General features: G+C 32.7%; 1 protein-coding gene across 1 annotated transcript; it reads right to left on the bottom strand.

Moving 5' to 3' along the window:
* Positions 1 to 1,828: 1,828 nt before the first annotated feature.
* LOC145321467 (uncharacterized) lies at positions 1,829 to 19,803 on the bottom strand. The gene is made up of 17 exons (XM_080162887.1): positions 19,652 to 19,803; positions 19,081 to 19,182; positions 16,705 to 16,803; positions 15,923 to 15,991; positions 12,692 to 12,758; positions 11,808 to 11,837; positions 11,248 to 11,311; positions 10,579 to 10,645; positions 10,077 to 10,147; positions 6,582 to 6,661; positions 6,150 to 6,198; positions 5,488 to 5,585; positions 4,971 to 5,004; positions 4,607 to 4,699; positions 3,655 to 3,757; positions 2,492 to 2,531; positions 1,829 to 1,945 (listed from the first exon to the last, which is right to left on the bottom strand). Exons 1-17 carry the CDS (start codon positions 19,726 to 19,728, stop codon positions 1,829 to 1,831), a joined length of 1,260 nt encoding a protein of 419 aa, XP_080019013.1. The 5' UTR covers positions 19,729 to 19,803.
* Between the last annotated feature and the right edge of the window lie 1,253 nt (positions 19,804 to 21,056).

Here is a 21,056-nt window from a genome sequence, read left to right as displayed (position 1 = left end):
CAATTACTAGCGGCTTCGCCACTAGAGGCCTCTATGGGCTATTACTCCAGGTACGGTGGTGGTATTCTTCCCCAAAATAGTTATAAACATTCCTATTGAGAAGCTACACTGTAAAAGTGAACTATATAGGTTAAGCTGCCATCGAGATCCTTTGGTTCACACATAGTCAGACACAGACCGACACTGATCCTGTTACTTTTATATAAGAATTTTAATTGTTCTAGATGAGTTTTGGATTATTTTCTTATAATTTTTAAAAAAGTCTTTGGGTTATTTTTCGTTAAAAGATCGATGTGTCAAGAACAAACAACAAGCTTCAATACAAATTTAGTTTCATTCGGTCCAGTGTTGTCAAGATCTTACCGATAACATTTACAAACAATATGACTATTTTTTTCTTAAGCTTATACAGTTAAAACGAGGCTTTAATACATATAGTATTTAAAATGATAATTTAATGCCAAAAGTAAATTTTTTCACCTTTAAGCAATTCTTATTCTGAATAACCCAACTTTTTCTTCCAATAGGATACAGCGTAGTGGTGTGACTGAAGGTGGCAAACACGTCAGGGTCCTTAGTCCTAGATACACAGATATATAATAGGATACAGGGTAGTGGTGTGACTGAAGGTGGCAAACACGTCAGGGTCCTTAGTCCTAGATACACAGATAGATAATAGGATACAGCGTAGTGGTGTGACTGAAGGTGGCAAACACGTCAGGGTCCTTAGTCCTAGATACACAGATAGATAATAGGATACAGAATAGTGGTGTGACTGAAGGTGGCAAACACGTCTGAGTCCTTAGTCCTAGATACACAGATAGATAACAGGATACAATGTAGGATACAGTGTAGTAATTCTTTACCTGGAGCTTAATGTCCAAGCCAGCAAAGTACCGTTCCAGGTTATCTTGGACCCTTGGAATCCACTACAGATGTTAATATTACATTTATATATTTTAAACAACTCAAGCCCATTAGGATTTAGATTACAGAGTTCTTTAAAAAAATTTGCCTTACTAAGCGATCAGTGGGGCAAATTTTAGTCACATGTGATTTTGGTGGATTTTTTTACGAAAACAATTTTGCCTCACTAAGCGATCAGTGGGGCAAATTTTTTTTAAGAATCCACCTCAAATGTTCATGACGTTCATAAAAATCATAGAGAAAAGTTTACATTTAAATGTAAAGTGTAATGATACCCAAACTTTTAGAAAGATTTCTTCTTCGTTAACCCAGAAATTTTTGGCTCTTTTCAAAATCACGATTGGTTGATTAAAATCAGAGGTGGATTCTTTAAAAAAAAATTTTAGTCGCTGCTCACTGGTAAGGCAAAATTGTTTTTGTTATAAATCCTCCAAAATCACATAAAAAATCTACAAAAATTAAAGAAAAACTTATGTTAATAACCCTTTTATGATTTTATCAAAATTTTGTATATGTTTTATGCGATTTTATAGGATTTTTCAGAAGAAAAAAAAACAATTTCGCCTCACCAGCGAGCCTATTTTTTTTAAGAATCCACCCAGTAGTAATCAATGTATACCAGAGATGATTTTGATTTTTATCATTATAAATATACTTCAATTTATCGTCCATTGTCTTGTCCCTTAAGTTTGATGATAGAAATAGTAAATTGTTATACAGTAACGGTAAAGAAAATTAAATTTGGGCATATTTTATCTTAATAATGGAAAAATGAATGTGATTCTGACAAACAATTCTAAGTGAAAATTTTCGCAAAGCCACCTTCCCTTGTTACCCACATCCCTTCCGCTACATGAAAAACTTTATGCTAACTCTACGCCAACAAAAATTTTCGGCAATTTCAAATGGAATTAATGGGGTGAACAGCAGCACCTGTTATTAAATAAAAGTTTATTATTAAATGTAATTTATTCCTGAAGATATATCTGTCCCCCGACATCTTAGACGATCTTCGAAACTGTAACAAAACATTTTTATAAGCAATTTAAAAATTTTAGAAAACAAATATCAAATTTACAATGTGTATTGAGTATATAGAATGTTGAAATAAACTTGTGTTTATGTTATAAGTGCAATATTGTTTATAAGTAGTGCAGAAATATTAATTCAAACAAATCAGAAACTCTGAAAGCTAAAGTATTTTTAGGAGTTCTGGAAAGTGTCATGTGTGACGTTATAAAAATACGTCTAAAAAGGAAGGTTGAAAAGAAAAGTGAGAAAGTAAACTCTAAAAAAGAGATAGATTTAGACGGGTTTTTTCCGTATCTACGTACTTTTACTTTGTGACGTATTGACATTAGGGTTGGACCGGATACTTTTTTGGCCGGATACCGGATATTAAAAATGGCTCGATATCCGGTAAATTACCGAAAAACCGGATATCCGGAATCATAATCAGCTGGATATCCGGCCAAATCCTAATTGACATACGGTCAAACGGATGGACGTGCGAACCCTAGATATAGATGAGCTAGGCAACTAACAGAAAGGGAAGTGTCCTTACCAAAGTATCAAAATATTCATTATCACATGCCTCTAACCCCCTGAAAATGAAATAGAATTAGAAAAAGTACAATCCACGCTAAAACATTCTCGTGTACAAAGTTTTGCAAAGGGGGTAGGGGGAATGGATGGCGAAGCGCAACCGAAAATGTTGTCACCTCCATAAAACCAAAATCAAGGGGCCGGGGTGTAGGAGGATTAGGGGTGTGTAATACAAACATCATTGTGTAATTTATCGGGTATTTTAGAGGTGTGTCAGGTGGTGTAGACGTTAGTCTAGAGGGATTGACAACTATTTACCCCCTTTAGATTTGCCAATGGGGTGGATTTACTCCCCCCCCCCCTTGTCACTAACTATATGGAAGAATAATGATGTAAAAACCTACAGACCGACCTATAATGTAGCAAAGCCTCTAATTGTGCAAAATTTTAGTACATAATGCAAAAAAACTAGATTTTTTTCTTCTTAACAGAATACTGAATAATCGTCAATCAAATATTTTTCTTTTGTCTTAGGGACAAATATTTAATTATTCCAAAATAAGAAATATTCGTACTTTCAAATGACCTAAATATTGTAAAAGCAAAATTTATTCAGAAAATCTTTTTCCATAACTCAATTTTCAATACTTCATTTGGTGCTTTCACTCCAATCTTTTTCTTGATCACCGAAACCCCACCCGCTCTTAACTTATTATTAATTTTTGCAAAAATTATATCTAGCCCTTGCGGGTGTCTAACCCTGCTGTTACCTATCCCTGATGTGTACTATCCCTGCAATACTCTTATAATATCTACCTAACCTAACCTAAAATAAGCACCAAAGATAAGCTTTTTTTCTCTTTAAAAGTTCGTTTATAAGGGTCACTATCCCTCGGGGCTCTTTTAACATAAACTTAACCTTACTTAACCTAAAATAAACACAAAAGATACGCGTTTTCACTCAAAAGTTTGTGTATAAGGGGTACATTTCCTGCGGAGCCCTTTTAACATAAACGTAACCTAACCTAAAATAAGTATCAAAGAAATGTTTCTCTTCCTAAAAAGTTTGTTCATTTTGTGTAATAGCCATGCGGGGGTTCTTTTAACATATACTAACCTAACCTAAACACTAACGTTTCGTAGGAAAATCGTTTTTTTTTCATCAAAAATTACTGCACTTACCTTAATCTAAATAGAGGTTCTTGCTTCATTTTACAGAAGAAACATTTTTGTTTCATACATTGGTCATCGTTCCATTTAAATGATTTGGCTTCCAAAGCATATCCTAAATAAAAGATAGTTATTTATCGCATCGAATTACAGACAGTTTTCCTCGGATATTAAAAGGGAAAATTATAAGATCAAACCCGAAGTTCACAAAACTGTTATTCATTATTACAAATTTTATTTTTATTTTCATGGAAAATTGTCTGTAATACGATGCTTTACATTATTTTAAGTATGAATGAGAACTGGTTCTAAACAAGCGGTATTTAATCTGTTTTGAAGTGCTTTTGAACTGGAAAACTATGTAGTTGTTTATATGAAGCGCTTCAATAACATGTTAAAAATGAAACTAGCTTCAGTTCTAATGACATTTTTTCTATATGCAACTTAAATGGTTTATAACAAGTATATTGCTTTGTTAAAATGTAGAAATGTCTGACATAATATCATTTTATCTATGAAATAACTATTATACAATGATATTGGACCAAATCCTAATTTCAAAAAAAGTCTTACATTGTCCTTAGCTGCTTCGCCCCTATCTTCCAGAGGGAGGGCCAGAAATGTAGAAAATGGCCTTAAACCACCCTAAGCCATTTATAAAGCTTCCCCTAAATTTACAACCAATTCGGATTAGTAGTATTAGGCTAAACATATTTTCTAGGGCGATTTTTTGGAAGGGTGTTGGTACCCTCCCCCAAAATAGTTATAAAACTTCACAAGACCTATATGAAGCTACCCTTTAAAGGAGAACCATATCGGTTCCATGATTAGCGAGATCATTCGGTATATACAGACAGTGATCCAGTTACCTCTAAATAAGGATTATTTAGACAGGGATATTGTTAGACATACATACAGACTATCCTAGTTACAGAGTAGCTGCGCTACTAACATAATCTCTTACCATCTCTAGGTCTAGCCTCAATACAGTTTTCAGTGCGGGCACCATTCGGCTCACCAGTACCAAATGGTTTAAAGTCATCACCGATTATTTCCTCTAAATTCGAAATTTTTATGAAAACCTACAATACAACAATAATTCTTAATAATGAAGTTACAATCAGGGCTCGACCGCAGCGCGTCAATGGTCCATAAAACGTTTTGGTGCTTAAGAAGATTATGTTCATGATTTGTACATCCAGCTAAACTTTATGGCTATGTAAAAAGACGGACGGTTGAAACGCGGCTGCCGAGCTCTTTTTAAATTTACGTATAACAATATGAAAAACATACTAACTTTAAAATAACGTAAAACAATTAAGATTTACCTGTATTTATATTTCTCCATACGCCCTCTTCATACTAAAAAAATAAAACAAGAAAGTTATATCCGAAATGGCACAGCATGAACAAGAAAACAAGGACAATCATGTCCAATTTAATGGTAGCAAAAATGTTTGAATGATATAGTAAAATACGGGAGAACTGAGAAAAAATTTAAAAAATGATAGAGTTCGAGAAAGAAAAGAGAAAATAAATCATAGATAACATCAGATCGACACAAGTTTCCTTCAATACAAATTAGTAGTAGGCTTAATTTGTTTGTACGTTAAGATATCTCTACTACTGAACCGATCGAGTCCTTCCTTTTAGATAAGCTTCACGTAGATCATGAGATAGTTAAGGCTATTAAATATATTACAATATTAAGTCTTGGAATAGTTTATATTATTCCCCTTATGAATATGATTGTCCTTGTTAAATTGACTTTTAATAGCTCAGCTACTTCATAGCTTACGTATGTCAGTAGGTCTTTCGGCTGTCTGACGTAGCAAAGATTATTACCTCATCACTAATGCCACACCAAAATCTTCCACTGCACTGCTTGTAGTTAGATATTTTGTTGGCCATCCGACTATTTGTTTCATTATCTGTACATACACCTAGGTGTAGATATAGATAGATACAATTAGTGGCGTGCGAACCGAAGGGGGCATTTGGGGCAATCGCCCCCACCCCCCCCCTAGAGACCAAAACGCCCCCCCCTGCCCCCCCTAGCCACCGCCCCCCCTGCCCTCCCCCCCTAAATGTTGAAAAATGCCCCGTTTTGCCCCCCCCTGGTCAACAAAAATGCCCCTTTTTGCACCCTACCCTACAAAAAGCAAAACTATCCCAGTTTCCAAAAAAAAAGATCAAGAAATACTCAAAAGAAATTTTTGGCGCTTGCTAAAGCAAAGTGCCCCCTGGGGGCACTTTGATTTGGGGGGGGGGGGGTGCAAAATTTTAGAAAATCTTCAAAATGCCCCCCCCCCCCCTAGAAAAAGAGCTTCGCACGCCACTGGATACAATGTAGCTTCTCATAGATCCTAGGAAGTTCTGACTATTTTGGAGAAGGGTACCTCCTATCTTCAAAAAGAAATACTAAAATTTACCCTAGGGGACGTGATCCCTCCCCCCTCCCATAAACTGTAAAGGGTTATGGTTTTTTTTAAAAATGATAAATTTACCTATTTGACCGCTAACCTTCTGACAGATAAGTTTAGCAGCGTCCTGATTACATATATAAGATAATATATTTTTGCATCCGTCTGTCGGTTATGCTATAGTGTCCCGATTTTCTTCTTAAATTCTACCTTTCTTTTTTATCCTTAAATGTTTAAGAAAACTTTGGTCATTTTACATTTTTACTACGTTACTAGATATACAAGGGAAGGAAAAAGCAGAAAAAAGCCTAAAAAAGTATAAAATATAATGATAATACAGCCTAAACATATCTTGGGTCCTATGTGTAAAGCTTTCAAAATGGAGAACTCAATCGGTTCAATAGTAAAATTTTAAGCTTCTGATAATAAAACTTTACTATCTTATATAATAGGATTATTAAAAGCAATGTAATTTAAATTAAATCATATCCGTATTATTATATTATGTTCCTGATTTGCTGGGCTGAGAAAATGTACCAAACCGTCCCTCCTCTCTCCACATATCACAGACTTGTATTCACTTGTCTCCGTAAACCCTGAACATAATTGTTCTTGTTAGATATTAAAATAGGTCATAAATCCTTAAACCTTCAGCATAATTGCCATCTTTATATAAACGTATGGCAGGATATATGTATGTATGTTTGTACCAAAGGATCTTGTTAACCACTCAGCCGATATGGTTATCCTTTACAATGAAGATTCTTATAGGTAATGAAAAGGTTTATAACTATTTTGAGGTGGGGAGGGGTACCACCAACCTAGAAAAACCCTAGAAAAAAATTACCCGCAGCAAAAATTTTTTATCACTTTTATGGAAGAAAATGGACTCCCTCCCCCACCCATCAAAGTCCCTAGAGACCTTTAGGGGCTTAGCTCAAGTCCAAAAATTTTTAAAGATATTATAGTATACCATAGATTCCATTCACAAAAACATATTTGTACTTGTAGAATTAAGATGACCTATAACTCATATAAGGTTATAGTATTCTGGCATTTACGTTATTCCCTAAAATTTCATTTTAAAACATTTTATATCTACTTTAATCTATAACTGTTGCATGACCAACCATCCTGCATTTAGTTCAATCATTGTTAGGTTATCAATCTATATTTTATAGAGCTCTTTTTGTAGGCTGACCGCTGCTATATTTCAATCATCTACTTCCGTAGAAGCTTTTAAGTTTTTCGTCCTTTATATAGATGTGGCTTATATTTTTAAAATCCACTATTTTATAATTGTAAAAAGCACAACGTATATAAAGATGATTTTAGATATTATATGTATTAAAACCAAACACAAATACATTCACGAGATCTATATAAACAAGGATGACAACATCCATAAGTAGCGAAGCTCAAATATCATAAATTGACATCTGGAAAAAAATTATCATAAAATTGTCATAAAATACTTCAATAATAAAAATCACGAAACCTTTAAAAAAATATACTGTATGATGGTCTTTTTAAGCATTAAGCTCAAAGGAAAACGTTAAAATCTGAAATTCGATTTAGCACCCCAACCAATAGTAAGTCTTTATAAAACTTGGTCAAAATATGTAGAATGTTGACTTAATTAATTACTAAAAAATCCAAACATTTATCTTGAACAGGAGTTGAGAAAATCACAAAAACTTGAAAACTAGGAATCGATCTAAAACCCTAATCAATAAGGGTATCTTAATAAAACTTATTGGAAATATGTAGGGTGTAAACTTATTCAATCCCTGACAATTTCCGGTGTCTATCTTGTATAGGGATCGAAAAAATCATGAAAACTTAAAAATCTAGGAATCGATATAGCACTTTAACCAATAAAGGCATCTTAATAAAACTTGATGGAAACATGAATATTTTATCACTTAAAATTCCAGCCGTTTATCTTGAACAGGAATCGAGAAAATTACAATAATTTAAAAATATAGGATTCGATCTAGCACCACAATTAACAGACAGACGGACAAACAATGTATAGATTAGATGAGCTTAAGTTATAGGAATTTTAATTAAAATTTCAGCTTTCTATCTTTAATAGGAGCCAAGAAAATCACGTTTCCCTTATAGCATTACTGACTGACGGACAGACAAAGTGAATTATAGAGTAACTTCGCTACTAAAAATAAGCTGCCGCAAACGAAAATAAATCCTGATAATTTTCTTGAGAAATTTTTTCGAGAACGAGCATAGATAATACATATTCAGAAATAAAAGGGATAGGACAATGGAATATAATTATCTACTTCTTACATTCTAAATGAAAATGTATACTGGCCTGCCATTGGTAATTTAGTCTTTGCAATAGTCTATCATTGGTCATATGTATTGGATGGCCTCGTTTTATAACTATAAGGAGCTTCAAATTCTAACTTTCTAGTTTAGAGATATTAGAAGGAACACTGAAAATAGGGTTTAAAATAATGCGATTGCCATTGTCCAATCCCTCCCTGATAAGTTTATTATAGTACACATTGATCAAAATATTTACTTAGGTAAATTAACACACGTTTGAGAGATAATTCACTCTACAACTTTAGGGATCTAAAGGGATAAGACAAAGGCTGATATTTTGATGTTAATACACAAAATTACACCTTCTGCACAATTACAATTAGTAGTTAAAACGTCTCGATACTCAATTAGATAAATCAACCATTCAAAATTCATTAAAGGTCCCCAATGTTATTAAGCCAACGAATAAGAAACGTTATTATTAAACCTTGGGAACTAGTGAAATAACTTACAACTTATAGGTAACAATGTCGAAACGCAATTATTATCATTATAGTTTTTTATCTCATCGTATTATAAACAGCTTTCCGCAGTTATTTAAATGAAATTAAAACTTGATCCGAAGGCCCAGGTTAACAAAACTTGTATTAATATTATGATTTTTATTTTAATATTCGTGAAAAATTGTCTGCAATACGATGTTAAGCATGATATTTCGGTATAGCTGAGAACCGGTTCCAATCCAGCGTATATTAATCGGTTTAGAAGCCATACTGGAATATTACCATATATTATCTACCACCTTATAGTTTTGTACCTGCCATAGTCCATTGTGAATTATTACTAGTTAATAAGCTACCATAATTATAATAATTAGTTTCTACTATATAGTTTTGTACCTGTCATAGTCCATTGTGATTTATTCTAAGCTAATTATCAACCATAATCATAATAATTAGTTTATACCATATAGTTTTGTACCTGTCATAGTCCATTGTGAATTATTCTAAGCTAATAAGCTATTATAATTATAATAATTAATTTCTACCATATAGTTTTGTACCTGTCATGGTCCATTGTGATTAATTCTAAGCTAATAAGCTATCATAATTATAATAATTAGTTTCTACCATATAGTTTTGTACCTGTCATAGTCCATTGTAAATTAGTCCAAGCTAATAAGCTTCAGTTATTATAATAATTAGTTTCTACTATATAGTTTTGTACCTGTCATAGTCCATTGTAAATTAGTCCAAGCTAATAAGCTTCAGTTATTATAATAATTAGTTTCTACTATATAGTTTTGTACCTGTCATAGTTCATTGTGAATTATTCCAAGCTAATAAGCTACCATAATTATAATAATTAGTTTCTACTATATAGTTTTGTACCTGTCATAGTCCTCTGTGAATTATTCCAAGCTAATATTCTATCATAATTGTAATAATTAGTTTCCACAATATAGTTTTGTACCTGTCATAGTACTCTGTGAATTATTCCAAGCTAATAAGCTAACATAATTATAATAATTAGTTTCTACCATATAGTTTTGTACCTGTCATAGTCCATTGTGAATTATTCTAAGCTAATAAGCTATCATAATTATAATAATTAGTTTCTTCCATATAGTTTTGAACCTGACATAGTCCATTGTGATTTATTCTAAGCTAATTATCATTAATAATCATAATAATTAGTTTATACTATATAGTTTTGTACCTGTCATAGTCCATTGTGAATTATTCCAAGCTAATAAGCTTCCCTCATCAAAATTTTCACATTTTGTCCATCTATAAATATTTGAATTTGAATTAAAGAGAAACATAAATACAAATAACAGTAAATATAATAAATGTAACATGTATAGATGTATAACCCAAACAACTACATGGCTTCTGTATTGGGAACCTTTTTCGTCTGCTAGCAAATTTCTTTCTGCTCTTTTAGCGACTTGTAATTTACGATGCGATTGGCTGATATTCAACGCTCCTATTGAAAATTGGCACAGGACCCACGGGGTGGGGACAATCAGTTATTTAACCCCTTCCTCCTCTATTGTGTTACTCTAATTCCAAAATGTTAAAACAAAGTATACACCAATTTTTAACAAGAATAATGTTAAACTGTAATATAAAACAAATGTATTATGGGCCCTATTTGGACATTCAAACACTTGACGAACTATAGAATTTATAGAGTAGATGCGCTTCTAATTAATTACCTTTGCATTTGTGATTGATAAAGAGTTGTGTTCCATATATTAACATCTGCTATGCTACCAGTAAAACCTCAAGCCACAGAATAATGAGTAAAAGTAAAGGTTTATTCACGAGCATATCCATTTATTTTATGTTGTAGAAAATTTTTAAAAGCGAAGCATTTCTATAATTATGGACTGTATGTCCTTATTGTTAATTTAGGCATGTTAAAATTGTCCTATCAACTTCACACTTTCCATTATGATTATTATAACAGATGGGTATGATTTAGAAAGCGAAGCAATTCTATAATCGCTACCCAAAAGTTCGTATGTCTATTTATAAAATTCTGATTTTTAACATTTTTTAACAAATTTTCTTATGATAATGTTAATGCTCGTTTGACCTACCGTTTGATTTTAGAGCTTTGCTTTAGATGTTGTCATCCTTATTGTAACTGGACTTAGTGCCTCAAAAATCATCCATGTGACGTCATAAAAATGAGGGTTTATCCATCTAGGGTTTTTTTTCCCCACTTCTCTCATCTCCCTCATTTTTATAACGTCACATAACTGATTTTTGAGACACTTTGTCCAGTCACGTCCTTGTTTAATTGGTAAGAGTTTTAAGTGACACACAAGTACAGGAAAGAGATCTAAACATTGTCTATAATTTGACTTATTATTCTATGCCTCTGTCATATCCTGATGATTCTACCAAACTTATTCTAAGATTCTCTAGGAGTCCCTGTCCTGTTTTCCACGTTTAATAAAATATTTTTAAAAGTAAATATCATGAAAAAACATCTAGTAGAAACAGCTTAAAGTGCTTCCAAAAATGATGCCATACAATACAAAGTACCGATGATAGGCCATTACAAATTGTAATTTATTAATGGTAAAATTTATACTGGCCTCTCATTGGTCACTTTAGAAAATAACGGCTATAACGCTGCTTCTAAAGCTTTTTAAATAAACCATTTTAGAAAATAGATAAACGCAATGTGTATAAAACATTTACAGTACAAAATTAGATCATAAATTAACCCCCATCGTAAATATTAATAAAGGCAAATAAATTGCTTTGATTATATGATTATGTCTTTACTCTAAAGGAGGTTTGAAATCAAAACGACGCCAGTTAAGAATTAAAAAAATAGTTATTTATAGCATCGTATTATGGACAACTTTTCGTGAATAGTAAAAAGAACAATTTTAAAACTTATTGAATGCATTTAGATAAACGTTCCTGTGATTGGTGTAAATATTTTGATAGACTCATCCTAAATATAAAGATTTAAAGAGTGCATATAATAACCTAATGTAATAAGAGTGTTTATTTTCTTTACAGAATATGATATACAGACTATTCGTAAACATCAAAAAAGGATATATAAACTTTTGTAGCTGGACAAAATGTCTCAAAAATCAGCCATGTGACGTCATAAAAATGAGGGAGATGAGAGGAGAAGTGGGAAAGAAAACCCATAAAAAGGAGATGGATAATCCCTCATTTTTTGTAGTAGTTATTTTTGTTTTACATAAAACGTTATTTGAATAGATATAGAATACGTGATTATGGATTTGATTGCCCCGCATGGTTAGAGCCCCCCAAGGGGATAGAAATAGGAGAAAAGGTACAATGAAATTACGACGAAATTCTAAATATCAATGTAAAAGCATTAATTAATAAGTAACTACGCTTTTAGTAAAGTAAATATTTAATCAAATAGATTATTTACTTACTAGTGAAAGTTTTAATTAAGCATTACGTTTTGGTTGTACTTCATTTACGTACTATATATGGGATAGTCTTGACTCTGTAGACCTTTGAACCTTGCCCTTTTCGAGATCATGTAGGACACGCAGACATACACACACATCTATTTTGACGTATTTTTTTAGTAGTAAAGCAACTCCTTAATTGCAATGCCCGTTTGTCTGTTTTTTCATTGTTATTTTGTTAGAGGATATGGCATTTTACGCAGCTGAGTCTAAAGTTACTTTTGGCTGTTTAGTACCTACTCTATAATTTACTATTGTCTGTGTGACCATTACTTGGTTTTTCATAATATTTAAATAACTATTTTCAATTCTTCACTTTGCTACTTCGATTTTTACACCCTTGTTAACTTACATTTTGAACAGAAAGAACATTTTCTCCATCTTTGACAACATAAAGATGACCTGTTGAGTTCTTGAAACTGAAAAATAAAACAAGAACAATAATATTCACTGGTAGTAAAGATGCAGGAATTTTATGGGAACAAGGATGACAACATCCATAAAAGCGAAGCTCTGAAACGGTAGGACAAACGGACATAAACACTTGTATAGTGTCAGAACTGAAATATCAGAATATAAATGAATAAGAGTCAAAGCATAATTGTGAGTAAATTTGTTTATAAAACTTCTTGATACAGGATGATGTTTATGGACATACTTAGATTTTTAGGACTTGATTATAGAGTTGCTTTGCTTATAATAATACACTTTGTTGTCCTAGGAATCAGTAAACCAAAAATTAGAACAATAGGATAATTGGATCACATACAAATTAGTTGTTAAAAATGTAAAAAAATCAACATGTTAAAAATAGACGTACGGACATATTTGTGATGATTATAGAGTTGCTACGCTTGCTAAATCGTACCTAACTACTACAGGAATCACCATGCAAAGTTTGAAATCGATAGGATAATTCTAACATGCCTAAATTAATGAAAAAAGCTATCCATCTCAGACGTACGGACGGATGTACGGACGGACCGGCCCTAATTATAGAAAAGCTTCGCTTTTGAAAATGTCGTGCCACCATTCACCATACCAATATATCATTACCATGACAAAATCTAGTGATATTTTTAGTAGCGAAGCTACTCTATAATTCGAAATGTCCGTCCGTCTGTCCGTCTGTCTGAGACAGAGTGGGGAAAACGTGATTTTCACGACTCCTATTAAAGATAGACAGCTGAAATTTTTAGTGAAGATTCCAATGACATATGCGCATCTAATCTATATATTGTTTAGTCCATCTGTTTGTTAATTGGGGTGCTAGATCGATTCCTAGATTTTGTTGTTTTCGTAATTTTCCAGACTCCTTTTCAAGTCAGACAACTGAAATTTTCAGGATTTAAGTAAATTCCTACATGTTTTTACTAAGTTTTATTAAGATTTGTATATTGATTGGGGTGCTAGATCGATTCCTAGTTTTTTCAAGTTTTCATGATTATCTCAATTCCTGTTTAAGATAAACTCATGGAATTTTTAGGGATTAATTAAGTCAACATTATACATATTTTCACCAAGTTTGATAAAGACTTGCTATTTGTTGGGGTGCTATATCGATTCCTAGATTTTACGTTTTTATTATTAGCTTAATGCTTTAAAAGATATTACACATTTTAAAAGGTTTCGTGATTTATTTCATTTTTGTCTTTTTACCATACTCAAAAGATTATTTTTTCCTGATGTCTATCAATAAATTTTGAGCTTTGCTACTTATGGATGTTGTCATCCTTGTTAATTAATATATTTAGGTGAAGTAATAATCCACCGATAAATATTGCATGTACATTACTTCAATTCTTTTAAAATGTCTTGTGATACCTTTACAAATCATGATGCTAGACAATTTAAAGTAATAATTGTAGATTAACTTTGCAATTTTTATTTAAATCATTTAACAGAGACGATTACAATGCATAGCAGCAAATTATGTCCATTTTTTTACAATTGTTTAGGATCTACTGCAGTTCACGGTAAAAGTATTGCAGTTTAGCAATGTTTCAAAAAATCTATGAATTTAAAAGGCTGCTTGCTGCCAAACGGCTGAACGTACAGATCATACCCGCACACCATTTTAAGCGGCATAAGAAGGCCTACAAATAATCTGGAATAGCCAAGATCCAATTATGCACAGGGAAAGCTTCACTGAAGAAAAAACGCGTATAATAGGTCTTTTTCGCGCATTTCTCTGCACTGCGAGATAATTATGCATTATTGATTTATGGCTATTCCAGATTATTTGTAGGCCTTCTTATGCCAATTTAAACAGTGTGCGGGCATGATCTGTACGTTCAGCCGTTTGGCAGCTAGCACCCTTTAAAATTCATAGATTTTACCGTGAACTGCAGTAGATCCATTGTTAAAATTTAAAGGGTTAGTTATGTAAATTGTACAACCTATTTCATTATAGTAGACGGAGAGAAGGAAAGACAGACACACTCATAACGTAGAGTAGATTCCCTTTTTTACATGAAGTATTTAGCTTTATTTTGATAATATGTTACGATATTATTTGTATGAAATTCTATTAAATTAATCTCTTTATAGTACCAATAAAAATGACGTCAAAGAATACAAATGACCAATTATAGGTCTTACGCAGACTAAATTACCAATGGCAGGCCGGTATACATTTTAATTGACCAATGGTAGGCCAGTATGACGTCATTTTAAAGGAACAATTAAAAAGATTCTTGAATAATATATTTTTAAAAGCAAAGCTTTTCTATAATTAGGGTCGGTCCGTCCGTCCGTACGTCCGTCCGTCACGGATAGCTTTTTTCGCTAATTTAGGCATGTTAGAATTGTCCTATTGATTTCAAACTTTGCATGGTGATTCCTGTAGTAGTTAGGTACGATTTAGAAAGCGTAGCAACTCTATAATCATTACCAGTATGTCCATACGTCCATTTTAAACATGTTGATTTTTTTTTCTTTTTTAACAACAAATTTTTTATGATCTAATAATCCGATTGATCTGATTTTTGGTATACTGATTCCAGGGACAACAAAGTACAATATTATAAGCGAAGCAACTCTATAATCAAGTCCTAAAAATGTAAGTATGTCCATAAACATTATTCTGTATCAAGCAGTTTTTCAACAATTTTACTTACAATTTTGCTTCGACTCTTATACATTTATATTCTGATTATTCAGTTCTGACACTATACAAGTGTTAGTGTCCGTTTGTCATACCGTTTCAGTGCTTCGCTTTTATGGATGTTGTCATCCTTGTTTACAATTGTTTATATTTAAAGGGTTAGTTATATAAATTGGAAAGCCTATTTCATTATAGTAAACGGACAGAAGGAAAGACAGACACACTCATAAAGTAGAGTAGATTCCCTTTTAGCTTTATTTTGATAATATGTTACGATATTATTTGTATGTAATTCTAATAAATGAATCTCTTTATAGTACCAATAAAAAAAGACGTCAAAGAATACAAATGACCAATTATAGGTCTAAATTGCCAATGGCAGGCCGGTATATATTTTAATTGACCAATGGTAGGCCAGTATGACGTCATTTTAAAGAAACAATTAAAAAGATTGTTAAATAATGTATTTTTAAGTACCTGAGACAAATAGAGGTCCAAGTAAAAATATCCCAAACAAAACTCAATAAAAATGACGTGCTCTCAAATCTAAAGTAAATAAAAGTTATTTCTCGCATCGTATTATAAACAGCTTTCCGCGGATATAGAATGGCATCTCGGGGCTGAAAAACTGGTTTTAATCTTATGATTGTACATTTTTATATTCGTAGAAAGCTGGATTTATACGATGCTAGACATAGTTTTTTTGTATGGATGAGAGCCGGTTCCTATCCATCGGATTCGAATGAATAAAAGAAAAATCTCTAAAATTCGTAATCAAAAGTAACAGGATGTCTGTCGGTCATAAGTAAGTACGTCTGTTTATCACTCCGTCCGTCTGTAACGCGTTAAAATTGGCCTATCTGTTTAGAACTTTCCATTATGCTTCCTGTAAAAGTAAATTTAGAAAACATAGCAACTCTGTTCTTGTTACCAGTATTTTTAACTTTTTATATAACAATTTTGTGTATTATAATTATCCTACTTATAAGATTTTTTGATTAATGATTCCTAGAAAATCAAGGTACAATACTATAAGTGAAGTATCTAAATAATCAAGTTTTAAAAATGTATTTTCTAAAACATCCTGTATTTTAAGGAACTTTGCAACAAATTCGTATACAATTAAGTTTAGACTTAAAATTAATATTCTGCCTATTAAGGTTTTGACACTTTAGAAGAACTGTTTGTCCTACCGTCTGGTTTCAGAGCGTCGATTTTGTTTATGTTGTCAGCGCGCCTTGGCTAATGTTAAAACTTACCCAATGAAAATGTTAGGATATTCTGTTCTTAAATCAAGCTTGATATAGTCATTTAACCAGGCTACTATATCACTTCCGTCCAATACATTCAAATATACCCTGAAATAAAGAGTGTTGCAAAAATATTACAAGCGATCTACACTGCTAGACCAAGCAAGCCCGCAAAAAAAGTAGTCTATAGTTAGTCTATGGTTGGTTCTAAGAAGATTTTTTGGTATTTTTTAAAGTCGTAAAGTATCACAATGACTGGCTGTCTGTCTATCAATACATTTAGACACACCAAGAAAATAGTAATAAAATACATGTTTACCTGTTCACATCATTAACATCTATAATACAAAGTAGAACGATGTCTGTCCGTCCGTCCGTCCGTCCGTCTGTCCCTTAAGATCTCGGTAACCACTGAACTGATTGGATTCTACTCTTCAGGGTATATACCTATTGGTCCTGAGGTGGTTTTAAGCTATTTTCTTGTCCCACCCCCAACCCCCCCAAAAACAAAAAAAATCCCCCCCATTTTTTTTTTTTTTTGTAAGAAATATCCTTGGTCCTTTGTAGAAGATTTCCTTTGTGGAAGATTTCCTTTGTAGAAGATTTCCTTTGTGGAATATTTTTTTTTACAAATTTAACCTTACACTTTTTTTACCATCTCTTGGGGCAAAGCCCCTAGAGGCTAGGGGAGAAGCCGTTAGTCTATAATACAAAGTAGAAAGATGTTTGTCCACAGGGAGTAAGGGATGGGACCAACCATGGGCAATTAATTCAATTTAAAATGCCACTATATACAAGAATTAAATTTAAGGGTTCTTAGATTGTTTATTACACAAATATCACAATAAAGTTTTTATCTATAAAATGATATTGTTTGGTAGAAAAAAAATTATTAAAACCAGCCTTCCCATAAAAAATTTTTATGTTTGCTAGAAATTAAGTTTATTGATACTTGTCTGCTATATTCAAAACTAACTCAGCGAGTTAGCGGCAAAGATGCGCTAGTACCCAAAGTCAGTCAGAACCTACTAAATTCTTGCACATATTCCCTTTAAGCCAGTACTCAAAGTCTGAGACTCCTAAAAATTGAATATTCTATCAATTGTCCCCTCCCTTACTCCCTGGTTTGTCCGTCAGTCTGTCTGATTGTTCAAACCTTAATATCTAACTATTGGACCTTAAGTTTCCAAGATTATTTCTTTTGGTTCTGAAATGGTTCTTTAATAACAGAATCAAATAATTAAATATTGGGTAGCCTTTAAATTTGAAAATTGTCAAAGTTTTTTTTTGTAAGTTAATATACAGGAAGGAAGGGAGGGGACAATGGTTGGGATATTCAATATTTTACGGTCTCAAACCTTGGGTACCAGCTACAAGTGTTTGTGAAGTACTTCGACTGAATTTGGAGACTTTGGGTACTAGCGCACAATTGCTGCGAAATTTGTTATGGATCTAGCAGACAAAAATAAAAAAAACAGACAATTAACACAATTTCTAGAAGACAAACAATTTATATAGTATAACATTATTTTGGCTGGTTTTCACCAATATTTTTCCCCCAAGAAAATGCCATTTCATGTCTAGAAACTCTACTGTGATATTTGTGTAATAAACAATATAAGAATCCTTCGTGTTATCTAGAATTTTGGTGGAAGTTAAGTAGAAAATAGTAATATAGTAGAGGGAATAGAGAAGTTTTAAGAGCGATTTTTCTAGTGATTAATAACAGAATGTTTACTTCATTGTGATGTACTGGTAATCTAATTTAAAAGTAGATGTTTTTTTTCTTAAAACTCTTTCTCATTTTAAGTTTTTTAATTTAGATAACCATTACCACTTTACAATTTTCTTCAAATTTTTTGGATAAATCTGGTTTTCATGGCCTTTCAGTGAAAACTCTTAAATTGAATTAATTGCCCATTATCCCCTCCCTTACTCCCTTGTTAACATACAGTTCTTACAATAATTAGTATGATACTGGAATAATTTTTACAGAAGTTGATTGATTTTGAGGCTCCCTATTGTCGATTTTATTTTTTTATAACCTCAATACTATACTAGTACACAAGTTTGTCATTAATGAAATATTAATTAATGATGTAATAATAAAATTCAATAGTTTTGAACGTGTTATATGACAATACTATATTGCATTATAAAACTAGGACGATAAAATCAAATATAACGAATTTAAATTAGTTATGAAACCCCTAATTATTTTCCTTGCTAAATTTGTGTATAATTTAGCTTTGGTTAAGGGAAAAAAAATTTTATTCTTTCATTTAAAACTAAATTTATTAATGGAAAGGCACAACTCCAACCACCCTCACCCTAAGTACCCTTAGAGGCCTCTAGGAGCCTACCCTCTCGTGACAAACATTGTACCTGTAGCACAGTGTAAAAGATTCTATTTGTTTTGTTGAGGCAGCATTGGGCGTAGTTAGCTTTGCTGATAGCACGTCCTCGTCTGATATAGGGCTAATCACTCTGAAACAAGAAAAATATAATATACATATTGTCATAGGAATCTTAAAAAAACTCGCTACCTATCTCTAATAAAAGCTTAGTTATATTAAGTTGCCGGTTAGCATTACCGACATACGAGAAAATTGACAATCTAGAACTAGATTCTCCGTAGAATCATCACAAAAAAACACAAATACTCAAACATCTAATACATACGTATTTAGACAGGGCGCCAAAGCTTATTGTTTGAATGGTGTAAAATGGGAGAATCTAAGCGTTTGGATGAGGTATTCTAATTTTTTTTGAAAATTTTGAGGGGGGTTAAATGAGGGGTTTCATAGTTTGGACGTTTAGACTAAGGTTGGGCAGGACACTTTTTGGTCGGATACCGAATATCCGGCATTAGAAATCACCGGATATCCTGTATCCGGATAGTTTCAATATCCAGTATCCGGCCGGATATCCGGCCCAACCCTAATGGAAATATTACCTGATAGGCCAGTCTGCAAGTACAAAGGATATATGTGCATGGAAAGCTAAAATATAAATAGCTAATCCAGGTTTCATTTCCCTAGCTTACACAGAGTATTTACATCTTGGGTCTGCTACATTTTAAATACATTTTTTTTGTCTATGGTTTAATCACCTAAAAATATCATTAATAAATGAATGAACTAATAATCCAAAAGATATATGAATGTCTGTCTTTCTGAATGTTCAGTAACACAAACAGCTTGTCTGATTGCTCCACAATTTTCAGGGAAGTTTCTTGTTTGTATATAAAAGTAACAGGATGTCTTTCTGCGTGTTTGTAATAAATGATCTCGTTAACCGCCTGACTGTTACGGTTCTCCTTCACTGTGAAGCTTTTCTTATGTCCAAGGAATGCTTATAACAGTTTTGAGTAAGAAACCCCCCCCTCCAATTTTAAGAAATTGCCCCTGTAATGAAAAGCCTCAATTTGTTCCCCTTCTTTTTAGTACCCGATAAAGCTTCTAGGGGTGTAGCCACATATAATGAAGTACTAAAATATTAACTATTAATCAGTGTGTCTGGGTATTGATTTTGGAGCAGTATTTTTGTATACTTTTCATCAGCGTTGCGGAGCCGTTTGATTTTGGTGCGGCTACGGTTTCGGCTCCGCCTCCGCGGAGCCGTCTGTGTTGATTTTTGACTTTTGAAGGTTTTAAAAGTTCAATTTTTGATAAAAATGGACTTGAAAAACTTAAAAGGGGCATTTGCACAATGCACATGACAAAACAAAGTTACCAAATTTTAATTTATAAACAATCTCTTTATTTATCTAGTCCGGAGACGGAGCCGTTTTTTAGCTACGGCTCCAGCAAAATATGGCGGCTCCACGGCTCCGGCTCCGCAACACTGCTTTTCATGGTACATTTTAGGCTATATTAAAAGCGGTTGGGATGAGAATAGTGCTTTAAACACGCCAATCACAAGACGAAGCCCAATCTGTACCACTTTTGCACCACTTTTGACGTCATATTCTGCATCTCTTTTTTAAGGGTTTTCTTTCCCACTTCTTCTCTCATCTCCATCATTTTATGACGTCACAGGAATTAGAAGTGGTGCAAAAGTGGTACAGATTGGGCTTCGTCCAATCACAAAATATGTATTATGTAGTTAATTAGATTTAAAGTTTATTATAATTAGGTGGTCCAAGCCTTATTAGGGCCTACGAAAGGGCTAAGTTTTCCTGCAAGGGTTCGTCCAATTGTGAAACAATAAAAATATAAATTTCATCAGAGTGTAAGTTCATAAATTGCCATAAAAGCTGTAAATACTATCTTTACTAATAAGTCAACAACATATGTTTCAGTATTTTTTTAATGGATTCCTTCTGAAAGATGGTTCGTAACTAAACTGCTCATTTTATT

The sequence above is a fragment of the Acartia tonsa genome, chromosome 6, assembly GCF_053477335.1.
Source record: "Acartia tonsa isolate MP-2025a chromosome 6, ASM5347733v1, whole genome shotgun sequence".
Classification (NCBI taxonomy): Eukaryota; Metazoa; Arthropoda; class Copepoda; order Calanoida; family Acartiidae; genus Acartia; species Acartia tonsa.
The sequence above is the reverse complement of the archived record's forward strand: the minus strand, read 5'-3'. Positions and strand labels throughout refer to the sequence as shown.

What these genes read in the sequence shown, in the direction of transcription:
- LOC145321467 (XM_080162887.1), bottom strand. Translation starts at nt 19,728, where the DNA reads ATGAAACCTGGATTAGCTATTTATATTTTAGCTTTCCATGCACATATA. An exon ending in TCAAAATATTTACACCAATC is followed by an intron (nt 11,312 to 11,807) that starts ACAGGAACGTTT and finishes TAAACGTGGAAA; the next exon opens with ACAGGACAGGGACTCCTAGA. An exon ending in TTCACAATGGACTATGACAG is followed by an intron (nt 6,662 to 10,076) that starts GTACAAAACTAT and finishes AATTATGTTCAG; the next exon opens with GGTTTACGGAGACAAGTGAA.